The 16526-nt window shown below is 46.4% G+C and overlaps 1 protein-coding gene across 1 annotated transcript in view; it reads left to right on the top strand.

The window, feature by feature from the left end:
* cubn (cubilin (intrinsic factor-cobalamin receptor)) overlaps positions 1–16526 on the top strand; it is an 88336-nt gene that overhangs the window by 18967 nt on the left and 52843 nt on the right. The window contains exons 18-34 of the mRNA XM_008291943.1: positions 349–505; positions 1523–1698; positions 2318–2483; positions 3865–4090; positions 4837–4967; positions 5863–6052; positions 7371–7531; positions 9206–9387; positions 9496–9652; positions 9763–9953; positions 10267–10426; positions 12231–12412; positions 13011–13179; positions 13466–13647; positions 14388–14544; positions 15219–15335; positions 15436–15549. Of these exons, the coding sequence (XP_008290165.1) occupies positions 349–505; positions 1523–1698; positions 2318–2483; positions 3865–4090; positions 4837–4967; positions 5863–6052; positions 7371–7531; positions 9206–9387; positions 9496–9652; positions 9763–9953; positions 10267–10426; positions 12231–12412; positions 13011–13179; positions 13466–13647; positions 14388–14544; positions 15219–15335; positions 15436–15549 (2818 nt within the window). The remainder of the gene's footprint in view (positions 1–348; positions 506–1522; positions 1699–2317; positions 2484–3864; positions 4091–4836; positions 4968–5862; positions 6053–7370; positions 7532–9205; positions 9388–9495; positions 9653–9762; positions 9954–10266; positions 10427–12230; positions 12413–13010; positions 13180–13465; positions 13648–14387; positions 14545–15218; positions 15336–15435; positions 15550–16526) is intronic.

Here is a 16526-nt window from a genome sequence, read left to right as displayed (position 1 = left end):
CCGTCTAACAGCTCTGGTTCTGGCAGCACAATGCCATAGCTGCTGGTGGAAGAACTTAGAACCAAGAAACCCTGGAACATGTCTGATACCAGCTCTGAAGTTAAAGTCTAATCAGCTGGTTTTGTTGTTATCAGTATATGTGTCCAAATGGACCTTTAGTGGTACCAGACGTTAAAATGAACAAGAGGTTGAAGAAAACAAGATGGTCTAATAATGTTTTCCATGACTGTATACAAATGTAAGTGGTTCTTTCCTCTGTTCATCTATCCTTCAGATTACCTCTAACTTGTTTTTATTTATTTGAAAAAAAACACTGATTTCCATTTGTCTGTCCTTCTCCACCTCCAGGTACGTGATGGCAGTCTGGAGACTGATCCTCTGATAGGGAAGTACTGTGGGAGCTCCCTTCCAGCTCCGATGCTCTCATCCTCCAACTATCTGTGGATCCGCTTCAGGTCTGACAGCGCTGTGGCTCACGCTGGCTTCAGGGCGGTCTACACCGTGGGTGAGACGTCAGACATCTATGTGACATTTATGTGTTGTTTGTTCAGTAATGCTTAGCCTTGATGGGGGACATTACACTTTTTTGTTTAACAATGGTTTCATGTTTCTCTCAGGGTGATAATGAATAAGCTGTAATACTTGGGAGTGCCTCTAAGTCTCTGAGGTTACCAGATCCAGCATCTCACTCATTACTGGCCATCACAGTTTCATAGTCGTGCAGAACAGACCGATGATGTCACTGGGCTTTATTATGTCTTACTAACGTAAACTCTGTTTTGTTTTGAGGCTTATAGATAATAGACTTTGCAGTCCGTGCAGGCCATTACCATATACCACCACAGTTCTCTCTCCTGCACTGGAGACCTTGATGTTTGCTGTTAGGTTGTGGATTTAGTTGCTTATTACACATTTGCTGTGGCTAGAGTTGTCCAGCGGACCTACCAGTCAGAGTCAGGGGGAAGGAAAGTAATACATATTTTACTGTAGAAATGTATTTTAAAATGTTTTATATGAATATGTTGTGACAGCACAAGAAACCAAACAGAACCAGGGTTAGGACAAGAGGGTGGGTCAGGGGGAGCTACTGCTGCTCAGATGTTACAGCCTGCATGGTGTTTGCTGACCAGCTTTGGCTACTTGTGCAGTTGGTCCAGGGGATGTTGTGAGGCCATGGACGGCCTCCACCAGCTTAACATGGATGGCAGATAGTTTCATACTAAGACAATCTCATACTGACTAACCATAACCCTAACTACAGCTGGATGCACTGTGCAGAGGACATGGTGGGAGATGTTAGGAGTCACTAGTGTCACTGATGTGAGGATCAGGGTGAAAAGTGTCCTGAGAAGTTTTATTTAAAAATAACTCCACACACAAAATCCTGCTGTTTGACAAGAAAGGAGGAGAATCAGGGAACCATAATGACATCATTGATCACAGATCCATGGGAAGGTGTGATTCAGCTCAGTCCAGGGTGTATGACATTTCATTAGCCACCTCCTGCCCTTCCTGTCCCCAGCTTGTGGAGGCGCTTTGTCTGGGACTGGCCAGCTTCACTCTCCTTACCACCCCGACGCCTATCCCCACAACAAGGTGTGTGAGTGGGTGATCAGCCAGCCACAGGGCTACGTGGTCACGCTGAGCTTCCTGTCCTTTGACATTGAAGAAGCCCTCTGCCTGAATGACTTTGTTGAGGTAAAGTCATTTACACCATCAATCTGTTCGTACTGCATCTTGTTGTTCTCGTTCCTCTTGTCGTCTTCTTCTTCCTTTGGTTAGAATTATTTCAATGTGTGAAAAATAATGACGATGAGGCCGTGTGGGTCTAATGTAGTTAATATTCATGTTTAGTATAACCTGTCCTTGTCCTCAGTCATGTATAACCAGGGTGGGAAGTAACTGAAGACATTTAGTTTGGGACAAATGTCAGCTACGTGTTCTGTTCCATGTTCTGCTCCACAAACACTGCAGCCTATGAACAGGAAAGAGTGTGACATGACACCGCTGGGCTGGTTTTAACAACAACATGCTTATGGGGAGAGTAAGTCAGAAGTTACCTGCAGAAGAACAACTTCTTGTGATGTTTTGGATGATTGTCCAGCAGTCTGTGTCATCAGCTTACTGACATTGCTAACGTGCAGAACCCCTTCAGATCCAACAAGCAGACAGCCTGACATATTCAGGAGCTGTCTTGATCACCCACATTTCAAATGCATTTAAACTTGCTGTTTGTTCTTGACCAGGCCATTCCACAACCCTGAATTCATTCCTTTGAAGCCATTCCTTGGTGGATTCAGTCTCATGTTGTTTCTAGGTGAGGGATGGCTCCACATCCAGCTCTCCTTTGCTGGGCACGTTTTGTGGAGCTGAGATTCCCCCCAGGCTCCAGACTACTCAGAGATTTATGTACATCCAGTTCAAGACCGACTCCTCGATCAGCAACCACGGCTTCGATGCAGTCTACGGCTCTGCCATAGAGGGTAGGAGAACCAGTATCAGTGTTTGTCAGACACTTCACACTGACTGCAGTCCTTCATTCCAGAACAGTGTCTCGTATGTTCACTGCACATGATGTGAAACAGTGGTTCTGTATGTTGGCTTACGGTGAGAGGTGTCCTTTTATTTGGTTTTACTGCTTGTCTCGCTCAGTCCCATCCTGAAATATACACTTTCAGCTTTAGTCTGTTTGAAGGAACATTTCTGGCTTTTTTGATCCTGGTTGACATGTTCTTTTCTCTTTTTCTTCAGACTATTGGTAGTCATTGCACTGTTTTACATTTTAATATGGCAGAGCATCACCGATGTGCAAGAAGAAACAAAACAAAACAAAAAACAACCCAAGAAATCAAATAAACAAGAATCCTGAAAATGCGTTCTGTGGTCGTTTAGATCCATGATGTAAAACCAGCACGACGTGTGTGTCAGAGGTCGCCAAGCTAGAAGTAGCCACATGAGTGAAATAAGAGGAGGGGAGAATAAAACGGAGCTTGTTCATTACATGTGAGCTCTCTCACCACAGGTCTGTGCAGGTGTTTCCTGTAACACAGGAAACAGTCTAACCCACCCAGGTAGAGCTCAGAGCAGCGCGCTGGCTGGACCGGTCACCAGCTCTAAGAAGTTTCTCTGATGCGGATTCAGACTCTCAGCTGAAGGCGGGTGTTATATCTGGAAACCAGTGCAGCTGTACCTCATGATGCCACAAAGTGAAACTGTACAGTTACAGCAGGCAGACTGTGTGCGTTGTCATGGGAACATACAGGCGTTCAGCTGGTAATGAGGAAAACGCACAGACATGTTTCACTTCTTGTGATTATAAATGGTAAAGTCCTCTCAGCTCTGAAGGACGCATCAGCCAGAGGTCCGGTCAGACGCCTCCTTTAGCCTGATGAAGGAAACCAGGTTTCCACTGAAGGCTGATGACCGCCGTCGTCATACCCGCTGTCTCTGACTGGGGATTTAGGTTCTGTCAAGCCAGCCATAGAAAGCCTGGATATGTCAAACTAGCTTTGAAATGGTCCCCTCCCTCTTGCTCAGGTGTCCTGTGGAAAGCATCAAACCAAACTGTCCTGTACTCACATGCATTCAGTGGCAGGACGAGCCTCCCCACAACATGGACGCCTGCTTCACTGAAAAAGATGTGAAAACAAAAAACATGGCACAATAAACCATCCAGTTGGTTTAACAAGAACACGTTGTGACTCAAGTGGAGCATACAAGCAAAGCTGCAGACAGCCACTAGTTGAGCTCTACATCCTGCATGGAACATCTTTATCATTCAGTCACTTCCTCCAGTGCAGAGCTTTACACACAGAATCTCCTGTCTATGTGTGTTGACCTCTGATGTTGTCTTCCTGGTGCCAGGCTGTGGGGACACTCTGAGCAGCCCTTCAGGCACCATCACCAGCCCTGGCCACCCCACCAGCTACCCCCACGGGGCCAACTGTACTTGGTACATCAGTGTTGTCCCCGGCCACCTGATCCGGCTGTCGTTTGACTCCTTCAACCTGGAGTACCATGATAACTGTAACCTTGACTACCTCGAGGTCTACGACAACGGCACTGTGCAGACGGGACACAAAATCGGCAGGTAGGTGTAACAGAGACAGAGAGGAGGGATTCCTGTTGTTCTTTGTTATACCAGAAAATCCCACTGAGATCAGAAATCCTGTTTCAAACCCTGTGAGGCTGGCAGCTGTGCACACTCACAGCGTATTAACATGTATATAACACTGAGCTGTGTAACGTGGTGCCCTCTGAAGAAAAACAACCACGTTCATCGTCTCCATGTGCTGGAAACCATCAGTAAGTACAGAATGTCTCACATTAGATCGTTGTGCAGATTATTCCATGTCCAGGGTGAACAACAGAAATCCGTTCAAGTGTGGGTGCGTTAAACCAACGACGTGGAGGAGCGTAGAGCTGCCAGAGAATATCCACGAGCACTTTATTAGGAACACACGAGTGTGAGCTTGTTGAAGGCGCTTATTCACGTCTGTTGTTTGTTCTGACATGTGGAGGGAAATAGGTGCTCTGATAAACACAGATGAGCATGGATTGGTCATCGGGTTAGGGTTTCTGAAGTATATGCGATCAAGTTCAAGAGCAATCTATTATTTATTATTAAAGTAAGTCAGAGCATCTGATCACAGTGGCAGAGATCCACAGAGGGGTCTGAACACCTTCTAACATGTTCTAGCTCTCATTAGGAACATTACCAAGGTCAACAAACAAGATATGTCAGTTTCATTTATGTACAGTTAAAGCCACGTCATAATCGTGTGCAAACAGTCCTGGTGTGAGTCCTTGTGACGACTGCCTCTGTTGTGTGTGCAGGTTCTGTGGACGTTCGGTGCCGCCGTCCATCACCAGCAGCGACAACCTGCTCACCCTGCTGTTCGTGTCCGACAAAAGTCTGAACAAAGAGGGCTTCTCTGCCACCTACGTCTCCATCGACGCCAGCACAGGTACACACATTGCTCACATAGTTCTTCTTTCAGGTTTTGGTGAGCACATGAGAGACTGTCAATCATTTTGGGCCACCAAAGATCCGTCATATGCTCAGGTTCTCCTGCAGGATTTACCATCCTGTACAAATAGTCACATCTGGCTGAGAAGGCCATGTTCAGGATGGCATTAGGACAGCTTACAAAAGGTATTACAGTACATTCTGAAGAAACGTAGCGGATATTTGGTTAGTAAGAAGTATGTTTAAATAGGATGTTGTTCGCCACTGCCTCACTCATACATGGCCGTTAAAGAAGACATACGAGAGGCTTTAATAACGACATCAGGTGATGCTGTAACGGTACGCTGTGATGCAGAAATGAAGAAACATTTACAAGATTGATTTTGAGCGACACCACAGAGCCGTCTGTCGGTCCACATTGTGCTTGAGTGGGACGTGTGAAGCTGGAGCCTCCACCCAGCGCTGTGGGAGGATCACATCAGAAGCTTGTACAGCAGCAGCGGTACTGGTGTGATCAGCCATCTCCAGTTTGCAGCATTTTCAGAGCGCCACATTTTGGTCTTTTTCTGAAATGATCCCATGCTTGAGGTGGTTGTGGGTGAGCTCTTTGAGCTGAAGCTTGTTCTCCAGGGAAACCCATACTTTGACTGGTTGGCATTGTGCAATGTGCTGTTGTTGTCCTGAATGGTGTCGGCCCAGCTCACCAAGGACCCCAAAAGAACCCCAAATCACCCAAAATGGCTGCCGTTGCTTCAAACTCAACAGTGTACTTCGTCTGGTCCGTGGAGACAGATCTTAGGTGTTGTTGAGACACATACAGAATGTACTGTTTTGGACAGAACAGGAGCATATGACTGATGCAACGTCATTTCTTTACCTTTCTCTCTCATCAGACTGTGGCGAGTCCTTCACCTCCCCGACAGGGTCCTTCAGTTCACCCAACTACCCAAACTACTACCCCAACAGCAGAGACTGTATCTTCAAGATTACAGTACAGGTCAATATGCAGATTCTTCTGAACTTCACAGAGTTTGAGTTGGAGGGCTCCCCACCTTCCTGCAGCTATGACTTTGTGGAAATCAGGTGAGGAAAGAATTAAAGTGGTAACATCTGTCTGTCTTTTGAAAGTGGGTCGGTCAATGATCAGAAGGTCGGCGGGTCGATTCCTGTAACCTGTGTCATGGTCGATGTGTCCTTCACGTTGACACTTCACCACCTGCCTGGTGTGGATGCGTATGGATGGACTGTTGAGGTGGTGGTCGGAGGGCAGGATGGCAGCCAGGCCTCTGTCAGTCTGCCCCCCCCCCAGGGCAGCTGTGGCTACAACCAGAGTTACCACCACCAGGATGGATGTGTGTGGATGAATACCTGACAGTGTTCAGCGTCGTTGGGTGTCTAGAAGAGCGCTGTATGAATCTGATCAATAAAGTCTGATCACATACTGGAACATAGTGTGCATACAACACAAATCAGATCAGTACTTCTCATTAAAGCCTTCTTAATCAGACGGTTCTGATGTATAAAAAAGACGTCGTCTAGTCAGAGAACCCAGTTTGATGCAGACCCAGCTCATAGTTTTAAATGGTTTATTACAGAATTAAAGAAACAAGTACACAGAACCAGATAACTCAAGGAGGGCAAGAACCTAAAGGGAATTACCCTGAAGCTGAACTAAAAGCCCCAAAGACACAGCAGACAACTGGACTGGCAACACTTAGCTGCTGAGGTTCAGGGTCTGGTCAGGGCCATCAGAGTCCGGGAGGGATTCAGGGGCTGGAGGTCAGAATCAGGATCCAGGTCAGGCAGGGCAGAGCAGGACCTGGAGCCAGCGCCTGGAGCAGGAGTCCAGGGTCCAGCTGTATCCAGGAGGCCAGAGGAGCTGGTCTGGGTGGAGTGGGGCTGTGGCAGGAGGCTGGTCAGGGAGCTGGAGGCAGAAGAGCTAGATCAGGTTTTACTGAGTGGGCAGCAGAGTCGACACTGGAGGTCCGAACCAGCAAGTGGAGGATTATGTGAAGCTGTCTCCACTCCTGCAGGCAGCACTCAGCCACGAGCAGGACAGGAGAACTGTCCAGCAGACAGCAGCAGGAGTCCTGACAGACGTAGCCGGTTCTGTTTTGTGGTCCGAGGGAGGATGAGGCTGTATAGATGGTGGATGGATGGTGGATGACCGTTTCCTCTAGAATGAAAAGAGGAATGAACAGCTGATTAAAGGCTGCCCGCCACAGCTGAGCCTGTTGGCAGTTTCCTGGTGTCTGTTTGAAACTGTGACATTAGATTAGATTAGATTAGATAGAACTTTATTGATCCCTCTAATCTGATGCTATGAGGTGTGTGATACACAAGATGTAAGCCTGTCTTCACCCAGACCGCTGATGTTTGAACTTCTGCTGTCTTTGAGCAGAGATGGCGGCTATGAAACATCTCCCCTGATTGGTAAGTTCTGTGCCAATCAGAAGCCTCCAGTGCTGGCGTCCCATAGCAACCGTTTGTGGATTAGGTTCCGCTCTGATGCTGGAGTCCCACTCCGTGGATTTGTTGCCCACTGGGACGGAACACAAACCGGTAAGAGGTTTTCTGACCTGCAAGTTGTTCCTTTACTGCCCTAAACTGCTGGAAATGCTGCAGTTGTTTAATGAACAGCTCCTCTAACGTCAGAGTTTAGGTCCTAGAAGTGTCTACGTCATTAAGTATGCTCTCATATATTAGCATTGTTTCATACACATTATTCTGTAAAGCTGTCAGGAATGCCCCCCATCCATTTCCTACATGTGTTGTTCTCACTCACCAACCCGATCAGGCAGCAGCTCCTGTGTCACAGCTTCAGGATGTAAATCAGGCTTGTTGACCAGTCGCTGCACACAGTCCAGTATAGCGAGCCTTCAATGCCTTTAATGCCTTTAGTCTCCATCAGCGTCTGTGTGCATCCGCATTATACACACATTTCTTTAAAGCATCACTGTCAGCACAGCACAAATATGACCTGCAAAGATTCTGACATCAGAAAAGGCCCGACACTGACGATGACTCCGTGTTGAAAAACCATGAAAAGGGAACTTTTTCTAGGCTCTGTAGGGGAGGACCGGACGGGAAACGCAGTCCCAGCACCAGCACTGATCCGCACACATCCACAGCTTCACATAACAACTTTCTCATTGACTTTGCCTCCATTTTCACATCTTGCATGGACCGGAGCTGCTGATAAACACACAACTTACAGAGTCTGGAGCAGGGCAGCTTAACGAGACTCAGTCATAATGAAAGCTGTCCAGGTTGTCGACCAAACAGCTGAAATGTAATCTGTTGCTTCCAGCTGTGTTTTACAAGTCTTTCCTCTGAGTTTTCTTTTTAAATTCCTGCAGAGTCAGACAGCAGTAGGATCCATGTTAGCATCTCCAGACAGACACTTGTGGATATGTACATGTTATATTTATTTAAATTGTTTTATGTTCCTGGATCCTGGAGAGACGCTCTCATCCTGCCTGTACTGCTGTGGATGTACAGCAGCTTGACAGTACAGTGGATTTGATTTGATCTTAATTACATGGAACTATAATATTTTTCCCCGTATGGAGACAGGAGTGATGAGGACCACATGGAGTCTACCAGCTGCTTTCACACCTTCAGCTGGCTGTCACGCCGAGTCCAGACCTGTTGCTGTCGATCATGTCACACATGGGCAGACTTTCAGTCCTAAAGAAAGCTTAAATAAACTAGATCAGTGAATTATTTGTTAGATTTCCTCTTTTGCTCATTAGTGTGCTAACGTCCAGCTCAGCGGTATGACCGCTGACTCTCCGTCACTGTGATGGGACGGCCTGGCGCTACTGTACGAAGACCTGTGTCTGACTGACAGAAGGCCGTCTCTGCAGCAGACTCATGTCTAGAAAAGGCCTTTTCCTCTGTTTTTGTATAAAAAGAAGAAGAAAGAAAAGAAACAGACCAGTGGAAGAAGAGTACTCAGCTGTTTGGGTGTGTGCCCTGAGCTGGAGGTTGTCTTCTGGACACCGTTCTACATTATACGTATACATTCAGTGAACCTACAGCCCAGTATGATACGTATTCACAGTTATACTCTCAGTAGCACTTCCTGTTTCTCTTTTTGAAAACAGGACAATGTAAGAATAAAGCGTGTGAATTTAGCAGGTCGGTTTCTTGGAATCAGTACTGAGCTGTTGCCTACTTTCTTCTCCATCTCACATTTCATCGTCCTCTCCAATCGGCTTCATTCCTTCCCAGGCTGTGGAGGGGTTCTGACCACTGCATCTGGAGCACTGTCCTCTCCTAACTACCCCCTGCCCTACCACCCTGACACCGAGTGCTACTGGACCATTAGGGCCAGCCAGGGCAACCAAATTCAACTCTCTTTTTCCGATTTCGAGCTGGAGTCCAGCAACGGTTGCTCTTATGATTACCTGGCTGTGAGTAGCGAACCCACGTGGATGCATTCTGCAGTAGTGCAAGCTGAGTCCTACGGCTGTGATGTGCTTGTCAGTAGACGTTGTGTCGCCCTGTGTGTGTCTGTTCAGGTGTATGACGGCGACAGCAGCAGCGCTCCAGGCCTGGCCACGCTGTGCGGCAACCAGCTGCCCGCTGCCATCAGCTCCTCTGGCCATCAGCTCTACCTCAAGCTCCGCACAGACAGCACCGTCAGCACTGGAGGCTTCGTCGCTTCGTACATCTCCAGTAGGAACACACACACAGCAGATGTTGTCAGATTGCAACTGAGATGTGAGCTTGCTTTACGTTTTTTCTCACTGTGCTGTTCGTGAGCGTGTGGTTCCATCTGCTCCTAGAATGCCTCGGCATCCTGATCTCAGGCCGGCACAACGGCGTGGTGGAGTCACCCAACTTCCCTAACGACTACCCAGACTACTCCCAGTGCAGCTGGACCATCCAGGCCAGCAGTGGAAACACCATCAACTTCACCTTTACTGCCTTCCAGCTGGAGCCTGTGTCCGCCAACTGTACCTACGACTACGTCAAGGTAGGCAGCTGCACACCGCCTGCCAGCACCAAGGACTGACCTGGACTGACAGCAAGCCTGCTGTCTTTAGATATGTTCTGGCTTTGGACAGATTTGGTCACCTGTCCAGCTTCTTGTTGTTTACCCAAACTGAAGTTAAACAGCAGAGCCTGAATGTGCCATTATGAACCAACAAAGAGACGTTAACTCAGGAGAACAAACATTTTGACCAAATAGTTGTTTGCACACTCGTGTTCTTCATCATGTTTCTTGTCATACTTGAAGTGACTTTACTCTCTACTCATACATCTTTCTCCAAATGTTCCCGTCCTAGCTCTATGATGGGCCCAACCAGCAGGCTCCTCTGATTGGTACATTCTGTGGATTCACGCCACCACCAGCCAATAGCAGCACAGGCTCCGCCCTCACGCTGGTGTTCCACACGGACTCCCATTTTTCCATGTCTGGCTTTCAGATGATGTGGTACCAGAACGGTAAGAGGGAGAGGCCAGACGAGCCGGACCAACAGATCTTACTGTCGAAGATTTTAGAATTCAAACTGTCCAGTGAGAAAATCTTCTGTCAGCAACACGGACATGAAGTTATCAGCTGAGGCCTGTGTTGTTCTTAGTTCTATACACATGTCACATGACGTCACTGAGCAGTACTGACCACGTTATTAACATTTTTTATTTTCACAGTGAAGTAAACCTACATGGTACAAACATAATCATGTTTAGAAATCTGTATTTTTAACGTGTAAATAACAATAATTACCAGCTCTAAAGGTTAAAATGAGCAGGTTTAGAGGTTTAGATAGCATTTTGAATCTCTTATTTAATGTTTTTTGTTTCAGATTTAATTTGAAACCAAAATTAAAATTGAACAAAACCGTAGATTTGGTTGAGGTCTGTACGTTCTGCAGCGGTCGACTTACTTTACGCCTCATTTCTCACAAGCTCAAGGACCAAAGTACTTCTGATTCATAAACACTGATCTGAGAACATAAACCTTTCAGGCAGATGGAATAGTGCATGATGACGCCAGACAGCCGGGCTCATTGTGACACATCTGCAGACTGTGGGTGTGTTTCTGATGGTTATGTCCTAATAAAATAGCTCAGGATCAGTTTCTGCGGTTGCAGGAGGTCTCACTGTTTTTGGGTATTGGTTTGGACAGCTGTAGTGCTTTATCACATTTCTGTTGCATCAAATAAAAAACTATACTTGTTCATTTATTTTTGACTTATCTGAGGATCTTTTCAGTCCCAGTGGTCCTTCATCAGCCAGTTGCTCGTCACAGTTAACTGTTGGCTGAATACATTAAGGGACTGAGGCCTCATTCACTACACAGCTGGGTGAGAAAATAAAGATGTAGGAGCACGAAGAAGCAACTGAGATAACAACGAATATGAAGTTACTGAAGGCAAAAGTAGTAAAATAACACAACCATTACAGATAGTTACAGCTTTGAAGCCTCCAAACAAATAGAATAGAATAAAACTTTATTGATCCCGTCGGTGTAAACCTCAGAGAAATTGGTGTAATCAACTGAATCCAGAACAACTGGAGACAAAATAAGACATTTAAAACCTAAATTGCCCCAAAAATAAAATGATTGAAACGAGTGAAGCTTTAGATTGTTCTGCGGGTTTTTCCAGGTGGCAGGTGTACAGCGACTAACGCTCAGGAAAACAGCAAAGCCGATGTAATCCGATCATTTGAGTTTGCAAGTGCCAGCATTACAAGACAACAGTGAAGTAGGAGGTCAAACACATGAGAGCAGATGGCTTGGGACTGAAGGCTTATTGGACCACTCTGCACATTGAAAAGCATCCTAGAGGTACCCAGCATCTGAAAATGGGCTCATGTTTGCTCCACAGGGTGGAGTGAGAGCAGGCTCCCCGAGCAGGACGGCTGCTCGTCTTGGTTGCATTTCACACCCCTCCCAAACAGTGCTTGCAGAAATATGGTCTGCATAGCATGACTTTGGTGAAGCTTCATTCTCTGATCAGATTCTACATACAGCCTTTCATATCCGCTCTCAATAACCTCAACAAAAATGACCATTTTTCCGAAAATGAGCTGTGATGTCCACTTTAAATGCTCAGCAGTTCTTGACCATTACTATTAGAAGTATTGTCCATCCATTGTCTGTACACCGCTTAATTCTCACTAAGCCCGCAGGGAGGCTGGAGCCCATCCCCGCCTAAATATATATAGTCAGGTTTGGAAAACGTCTTTGCACATCCAGTGGGACAGTTCAGCAGGTCATTATTGACTCCATGTGTCTGTGCAGGTTGTGGCGGGGACCTCTCTGGCCCCAGCGGCTCCCTCAGCAGCCCAGGCTACCCAGACCGGTATCCAGAAAACAGAGAGTGTTTCTGGTACATCGTCACATCGCCGGGCAGCAGCATCACCCTGACTATCCATGAGTTTGATGTGGAGTTTCACCAGGACTGCAACTATGACGTTCTAGCAGTAAGATACATTTCTCGTTGTAGGTTTTGGCTAAAAACACTCTTTTGTCCTGATGTCTGGAGCATCATTCATGAAAACTGCGTTGTCCTGATGAAGCGGATTTTTGCAGCACTGCTGCTGGGAGTCAGACGTTCACATTTCATTTGTGTAGTTATGCATTTCTGGGACTCACATGAAATGTACATGATGGAGCACAATGAGAGTCTTCACCAAGACCTGGATCCAGGAAACAGCAGAAAAGAACGTGACACATAAAAATACCGTAACGAGCTTCCACCAAATGAGTAAAAACCCAAATTGGTGGATCTCATGTAGTCAACTTAGAACCGAACCACGACCTGGTAGTCCAGCTGATGCCATTAGGTTGATTTAAAGAAGAGATGTTTTGTTTTGAGTCCAGCTCTTCGTACATGTTTTATTAGTTTCACGCTGTCGTCTGCCTGATGGAGGCCAAGTGTTGCTTGAATACATGTCTGACTCTCCTACGCACCTGCCTCGAGAAACACATCCTTCAGAATACATTTGTTATGACCTTAATAAAATCAAGTGAGCATCTTTGGCCACGGCCTTCTGACCACGACTGTTGACCTTCCCTTAGGTGTATGGAGGTCCGGACACATCAGCCCCTCAGCTAGCAAAACTCTGCAGCACCACATCCAACCCGATGCAGGTCTCCAGCACTGGCAACCAGCTCACAGTGCGCTTCAAGTCTGACGCCTACGTCAGCGGTCGAGGATTCAATGCAAGCTGGGCTGAAGCCCCAGGAGGTGAGTTAGGGTTATACCTCTGGCCACTTTACCATAAAGTACCACACAGGGACTGCATCGGCACCGTAGGGGGGCAGAGGGGTAACATGAACGTCTGACATTTAACAAAAAAGAAGAAGAAAGCATGATCTGTCTTTTAAAGGCAAATTGACGCTGTAGTGTTTCTGCAGGCATGTACTAATAGCTCAGGATACCGCCACCACCGTCACCAGTGGCAACACAACAAAGACGAGGCGTACGGCTGTCAGTCCTAGTAACCTCGAGTCGACTGTCTTTGTTCCTGCAGGCTGCGGAGGTCCCGTCACAGCTCCATCAGGAGAGATCCACTCTCCTTCGTACCCTAACAGCTATCCCAACAACGTGGACTGTTCGTGGGTCATCATGGTGGATCACAGCCATCGGGTCTTCCTGAACTTCACAGACCTGGACGTTGAATATCACAGCAACTGCTCCTTCGACTACATAGCAGTAAGTGACTGTTTTAGGTTTAGTTCACAAATCCAACACCTGCCAATGTCAGATACCATGACAAAGAAGCCCTAGTGTTACTAAATGCAGGTTGCTTGTCCAGGTCACTCACATAAATCTACTGAAGCAGCAGCTCTCCAGAAGCTACAGGTTACTGACAAAGACCAGAACAGTCGGTAACTCATTTATCAATGTGCTTGTCTTCAACAATGGTGCTCAGCTTTTATTTGGGGATGAAAAACATTACGTCATAATCTAGAAATATGACATTACATTGTAGTTTCTGTTTTATCATAAAGAACAGGTCATCAGCCACTGGTGGTAGTTTTATAGACAAAAACCGAACAGATTCAAGGGCATTGAGTCAAAGCATCTCTGTGTCCCTCACCTTCCAGCCTCTATTTGATTGGGTTTTTGAAATGAGAGTCCCAGCATGTAGGTAAGGTGGAGCTTGTTAACTAGTGGGGCTCCCAGCATACGGTGGAGTGGAGGCAGCCTGTCTAGTGAGCGGGAATGCTTTCACCAAGCAAGTGTCCTGCTTTGGCTGAGTAACGGCCGAAGCTTGCCATGAAACTGCCTCTAACTGTTCAACTTAGAAACGAGACAGTGAGCTTGTTATCAAGTCCACTGTGCCACATGGAGGTAGTCAGCAGGCATTGCTTCCAAAGTGCAGCATAGAAACACAGCTTTTGATTGTAAGACCTGCGTAGTGTTACTAAGACTAATACGTATCTGTGTAGATCTATGATGGTCCAACAGCATCGGCGCCCATACTTGCCCATGTGTGTGGCAGCAGTGTTCCTCTCTCCGTCACCTCGACCCAGAACACCATCTACGTTCGCTTTAGGTCAGACGGTACCAACAACCGTCGTGGATTCAGTGCTCGTTTCTCTGAGGGTGAGTCTTCTTTAACCTCCTTGCTTCAGTCAGCTGAACACGACTGTAAAGTTCAATGTGTTCCTCTGTCCTTAATCCATGACTCCCTTTTAATACTCACGTGTACCATGCTCTAGTTTTATCAGTCCAGGCATGAAGAGGATGCGTACCAATGAACTGTGAAGTGCACAAAAGAAACATAGACGGTCCTTTAATGACTAAGATCTGATTTAGAGTCGGAGCATTAGACCCATGTCCACAGAGCACTTTAGGTGACTGTCATAAACAAACCACATTAACACTCCTCCACTATTCACAGTGTAGACGTATCATTTACATAATAGTATGGTTCATTCAAACCCTGTCTTTGATCATCAAACTAGACATGAACAGACTGGGATGTTGTGATAAACGTGACATTTGAACACAGTCTGCTACAGCCTGCAGCTGCACTGCACATGTTTGGTTCCTACATTTACAAAGCAGTCAGTTAACATAACAATAAATCAGGACTAAGCACAGCCAGCTATTTCCCCATTAAGAAGTATTTCTGCTTCATTCAGTCTACATGATTCTCATTAAGTTCTTACCTGTAGTCAGCCTGTGTTCCATCGTAGGTGTAGCAGTCACCTCAACCTGCACCTTGTGGTGACCGTAGACCAACAATGCACACCAGAACCTCATTTGTCTTACAGCTTGTGGAACCACTATTGTGGCAGACGATGATGGTGGAGCCATTGCATCACCGCGGTACCCAGCAGCATACCCACCCAATCAGAACTGTAGCTGGATCATCAGAGCACAGGAACCATGTGAGCTGCCATCACACCACAAAAACCTTTTTGTTCTTCACATGTTGCTGTGCATGAAATGTTCTGGACGACTAACCGATGACTTTTCCTTTGTGGCTAGTCAACCATGTGACTCTGTCATTCACTGACTTTGAGTTAGACATGGTCTTCTCCAACTGCTCACACGATGCTGTGGAGATCCTGGATGGAGACAACTACCAGGCACCGTCCATAGGTGGGTATTCTTTATCTGTGTTTACTGCATGCGTGTGCAGCACGTTGTTGCTCCATCAATCTGTCACGCTGTGGGGACCCTCCAGTCTCTTTGGAGACATGATACAGGTCTCCTACTGGATGTCATTAAATTCTGGTACAAAGGTTTGGTTCATGGCTCGGTTTCAGGTAGGATTAGGGTTCAAGGTTGGATGGTTTCCAGAAAATGAATCAATGTCCTGGTCAGAACAATTGGCACCTGTGAATTTAAGTGCACACATCAGAAGCTTTTCATAAATAAATGCAAATTAAGCAGTTTTCTGTAATTACTAACCATCAATAAGATGTCCAAAGTTATTGGACAAGAACAAGACTAAGAAATGCATATATTAAATGTATACTGGACACAGCCAGTGCCATCTTTCTGATGAATTTAAATTAGCTTCTAAAACTTAACATGAGCAGGATTAACCAATAAATGATGTGTTGACTACATTAGGGGGCTGATTGTTTCCAATTTCTCTTTTGGCCTCGACAAGACGTCTGTCTGAGAAGGCCTGGCCACTCCAAAAACTGCAAAGCATTTGTCAAAGATCTTGAAATCTCTTTTTCAACGTATTCTAATGTTGTCAGGAAATCCACTGTCGTCTACAAGCTTCAGGCTGGACTGAGCAACAGGAGCCGTGGTTTTAGCTCATACCACACACTGCAGTAGTGGTGCATGCATGAAGACTGAGGAGAACAAAGGGAAATGCTTTACCCAATGTCAGAAGACTGGCTTTGAGGTACAAGCTGTGGGTCTTTCAGCAGGACAACGACCCAAAGCTCACATCCGGTATCACAAAAGACTGGTTAAAAGAAAACATCCATCCATCCATTATCTACACACCGCTTAATCCTCACTGGGGTCATGGGGGGCGGAGCCTATCCCAGCTGACTCAGGGTGAAGGCAGGTTCACCTGGACAGGTAACCAGTCTATCACAGGGCTACACTTAGAG

Source organism: Stegastes partitus, unplaced genomic scaffold, assembly GCF_000690725.1.
Source record: "Stegastes partitus isolate 25-593 unplaced genomic scaffold, Stegastes_partitus-1.0.2 Scaffold771, whole genome shotgun sequence".
Classification (NCBI taxonomy): domain Eukaryota; kingdom Metazoa; phylum Chordata; class Actinopteri; family Pomacentridae; genus Stegastes; species Stegastes partitus.
This window is presented reverse-complemented; position numbering and strand designations above follow the sequence as displayed.